This window comes from Myotis davidii, unplaced genomic scaffold, assembly GCF_000327345.1.
Source record: "Myotis davidii unplaced genomic scaffold, ASM32734v1 scaffold207, whole genome shotgun sequence".
In the NCBI taxonomy this organism is placed as follows: domain Eukaryota; kingdom Metazoa; phylum Chordata; class Mammalia; order Chiroptera; family Vespertilionidae; genus Myotis; species Myotis davidii.
In genome coordinates, this window is record NW_006298349.1 from 1,821,623 (window position 1) to 1,825,479 (window position 3,857).

A 3,857-nucleotide genomic window follows, 5' to 3' on the forward strand; every position below is an offset into this window, starting at 1 on the left:
AGAATTTGTTGTTTGTGAGAGAGGGCAGACAGTGATCAGGGCCTTGCCATACGGAGAGATAAGAGTTCTAACAGTGAGTGTTTTGTGTGTTCTAAGAAAACAGCATAATTTAGTGACAGCTGGGAAGCAGGAAGGGAGACCGGAGAAGGCCTGGGGTCTTTGAATGACCTGGAGGGTGCACTTGCCCTTGTTGGGTAAGAGTGATGTCATGGGACGTGGTGTGATGTGCCTGTGACACCTGGACAAGCTCATTCCTTGGGCATCATAGGAAACCATTAAAGTCTTTGCTTACAGATGTAGAATCTGAGGGTCAGTAGGTTGGATGATGGCACTGATGGCTTTGTCTTGCCTCCCAGCATCCCCACCCTCTGATGGTGGCACCTCTGTGCTCTTGGGATTAACCCTTCTGTCCCAGGAAGGGAAGGGCTTTTCAGAGATTGTGTTTTGCTACTGTTCTTGGTGGAATGATGAGTTGGTATTCTTCATATGCACCCACATACACATTACACACCTTCTGTTATCCAACTCAAGCCCTCACCCTAACCCTTCAACTTTGACATTTTTACTTCAAAAGATGGAGCATCTAAAACATGTCAATCTATCAACATCACCTGGTCTATTGAGGACCAGGCTCAAGATGGTCTTGCCCTTTCTGGAGGCTTTCCCTTAAATTCCCTCCTTAGAATGTGCCAGAATGGCAAAAGAGGTTCATTTCTTACATCAGCTCCATTCTACTGCGTACCTGATTGAAGTGCTCTGTTGGGAAGGACTCAGGCTTAGGTTGGGCTGCATTGGAAATCCTGCTGTTATCAATTAATGATGTTTCTGTGGTGCAGGAGAGGGTAGCTGGCAGGTGGGCAGTATATTTGGCATCCTGGAGTGGAGGAGGTGTGAGGTGGTCTGAGTCCTGTGGCATCCCTCTCACTGTCCATTCACAGTGGGCACCTGGGCAAATTACTCCTTGTCTCGAGGCTTTGTTCCCACCTGAGAAAAGAAAAGGGTTGGATCACTGAATATCATTTGCCAAGTACTTATTGAGGGCTATGTGCCAGCTACTGTGCCCAGTGCCAGAATTATAAGGTGAGTCGGCAGCCATGTCAGGGCGAGCATGCCCTTCCCAATCAACCCTCACTTTAGCCCCAGCTCTGTCACCGCTGTCAGCTTGACCTCTCTGAGGCTTGCCTTGTGATTGCAGAGGTCGGAAGGCCCATCACATCTGATCTGTGCCTGATCCATGAGCTCTCCTCTGTAGATTCATTATGGTCTACCCCATCCTGAATAGGAAGGCAGGCCAGGGCAGCAGGGACTGAGTGTGGCCCACACCACCAGACTGCAGAGCCTGGAAGCAGCCCTTCACGAAAGCGAGAGTCCTGTCGGAAGTGGCCGGTGAGGTCTTTTCAAGAATCCCAAGTGGGGAAATGATGACTTCTGTGAAGCTCTCCTGCTGACCTGAGTGTGCACACCTGCTGGGAGTTGGAAGCACCTGCCTCCAGGGGGTCCTGCTCAGGCATGAAGAACGGTAGATGGGCTGGAGTTCTTGTTCCCTAGGGGACTTGTCACTGGATGATCAGCTGAGGGACTAGAAATGGAGTGGGAACTGGATTTGCTACAAATCACCCGAAATAATTCTGAGAGGTGAACGATAGAGTGTGAAAGTATCAAGAGATGAAAACCCATAGAGTTGTGCTTCATGGCTCTTGGAGGCAGTGTGTGTTCTGAGTTCAGATCCGGCTGTCAACAGTACTAGCTGTGTGAATTTGGACCAGTCATGTCATTCATTCCCTGAACAAAACTTGTTGATCCTGTCTGTAAATGGGGCTTACAGGAGTCCCCACATGGAGCTGGCGGCAGGCACATCTAGGATGTGTGATCAGCCCTAGTGCCGTGCTTGGCAGCCCTCAAATGTGCTTGGAGTTGTGGATGGATGGTGAGTCACCCCCATAGGCAGACCGAACGTTGAAACAGGCGGATTGAGGCCCATCTGAGGGTCAGCATTGAAGAGTATGAGTAGAAGAGGTGTCTTGGTGTGTCACGAGCTTCCCATCTATGTTCCCGTGTGCTAAGTTAATCTGGAATCGGAGAATTGTGTGACTCAGAGCGTCTTCCCACTCAGGTGCTTTGCCTCCAGCTAAAATCAGCGTGCTGAATTGGCACTAAGGACCATGGGATCTGCCTCTAATCCCCAAACCTTACCCAATGTTGCCCTGTCAGTATACACTCAGGGGCTGTACTGTCAGCGGGGCTGCAGAAGGCAGAGAGAACGGCAGAAAACAGGAGGGCTAGGCCACCAGGGACGATCGGGCAGGGCGTGGCTGCCAAGCTAAAGGAGTTTGGTCAGTGCTTCCCAACTTAACAGAGTTTTAGAATCCGGAGGAAAAGACGTTGAAATACAGGTTACCCCAGCCTCACTCCAGGTCCGCCGAACAGCCAATGCCCCAGGTGGTTCTGAGGATCAGACAAGTTTGGCAACCACTGCTGTTGGCAAGGAAGATGCAAGGTTCCAAAGCAGACGAGTGAAACCTCTGAACTACATTTTAAATGCCCATCAGTCCTAAGAGAAGACAGGAGGCCACGGCAATGGTCTGGGGGAGACAGTGAAGACCCACAGACGGGAGAGAAGTGGCCTTCATCTCTATCCCCCGTGCCCACCAGGCTGTCCCGCTTCGCGGGCCTCACCAAGTACGGCTGATGGGAAATGCGACCCCTTACCCGCCTCATGCGACCCTTGGACAGCAGGTCGGCGATCCCCTTGGCCGCGTCGTTCTTCTCGGCCACACAGAGGACTTTCCGGACGCCTCGGAAGGCCACCTCCATGGCGGAGGTGGGAAAGGTTCGGCCTCCGGGCCGATGCAGACCCCGGAGCGCGCAGCGGGAGACGGGGAAGATCATCCCGAGCGCCCGCGCATGCTGTGGAACACAGAGGTGAGGGTCACCTCACCCCGCGCCCACCCTAAGGGAACCAGAGCCTACGAGAGCCGCCAGCGTACGGCCGCAGCCGGGTCTCCTCCCACAAGCCCACCCGGCTTGGGGGCTGCGGCCACTTAGCCTCCTCCTCTCCGCCCGCCGCGTCCGCTTCCGCCCGCCTTCTCCAGCCACTTCCGCCAGGCGCGAGTTCCTAGCGCCGCGAACTATAACTCCCACACTGCCCCGCGCTCCCGGATCCCGGTCCAAACACGTTTCCGCTCCCCCGCTTCATTTCCTTTCTTTCCTGACAGTGTTAGTTAATCGATTGGTCCTTGCTCCATAGTCCCCCCGCCTACCCCAAACCTCTCCGTCACAATCTTTTTCGCTCTTGCTCGGAAGTCTACGCGAACGTTTCCGGGTCACGCAGCGCCAATACCGCGAGTCATGTGATACCAAGATGGCGGCGCCGCTGTAGCTGTCTTTGGGTTGTGGCGTCCAAGGAGCGGGGACCGTTTCTGCCCTCGGGTCGTGGGGGCGGCAACGCTTGGCTGGTCCCTGCGGCGGCCTGTAGCCCCACGTTAGGTACCAGGTCAGGCCCGGGGCTGTTGCTACCACCGGTGGGTTCGGGGAAGTCCCGGTGACCTCGCTGCAGGTGATCTGCGCCGGCCGCGCTTGGCAGAGGAGGGGGCAGCCGGCCTCCCTGTCTTCTGGACTTGCGGAGTTCATGAGGCCTGGAGGGGATACACCTCTGAGGGGCTGCGGGAGTTTGAGTTCTCGGGTGTGTGAGAGGCAGGCAAGTACCCCTAAGGGCGCAACCAAGTCGACAAAGACTGCTTCCCCTTGCGGAGGCCTGGCTTCCCGGCGTTGATTGCCCCAGCGTTCTTTCTCACTTCCTCTCAATGTTCTCTCTGCACATCTGGAAATATGATCAGCGCCCCTGACGTGGTGGCAGG

At 55.0% G+C, this 3,857-nt stretch overlaps 1 protein-coding gene across 1 annotated transcript in view; it reads right to left on the reverse strand.

The window, feature by feature from the left end:
* The window catches only part of TOP3A (topoisomerase (DNA) III alpha), a 51,311-nt gene extending 48,209 nt beyond the window's left edge, over positions 1-3,102 (reverse strand). The window contains exon 1 of the mRNA XM_006773961.2: positions 2,710-3,102. Within this exon, the coding sequence (XP_006774024.1) occupies positions 2,710-2,889 (180 nt within the window). The 5' untranslated portion in view covers positions 2,890-3,102. The remainder of the gene's footprint in view (positions 1-2,709) is intronic.
* Positions 3,103-3,857: the final 755 nt, after the last annotated feature.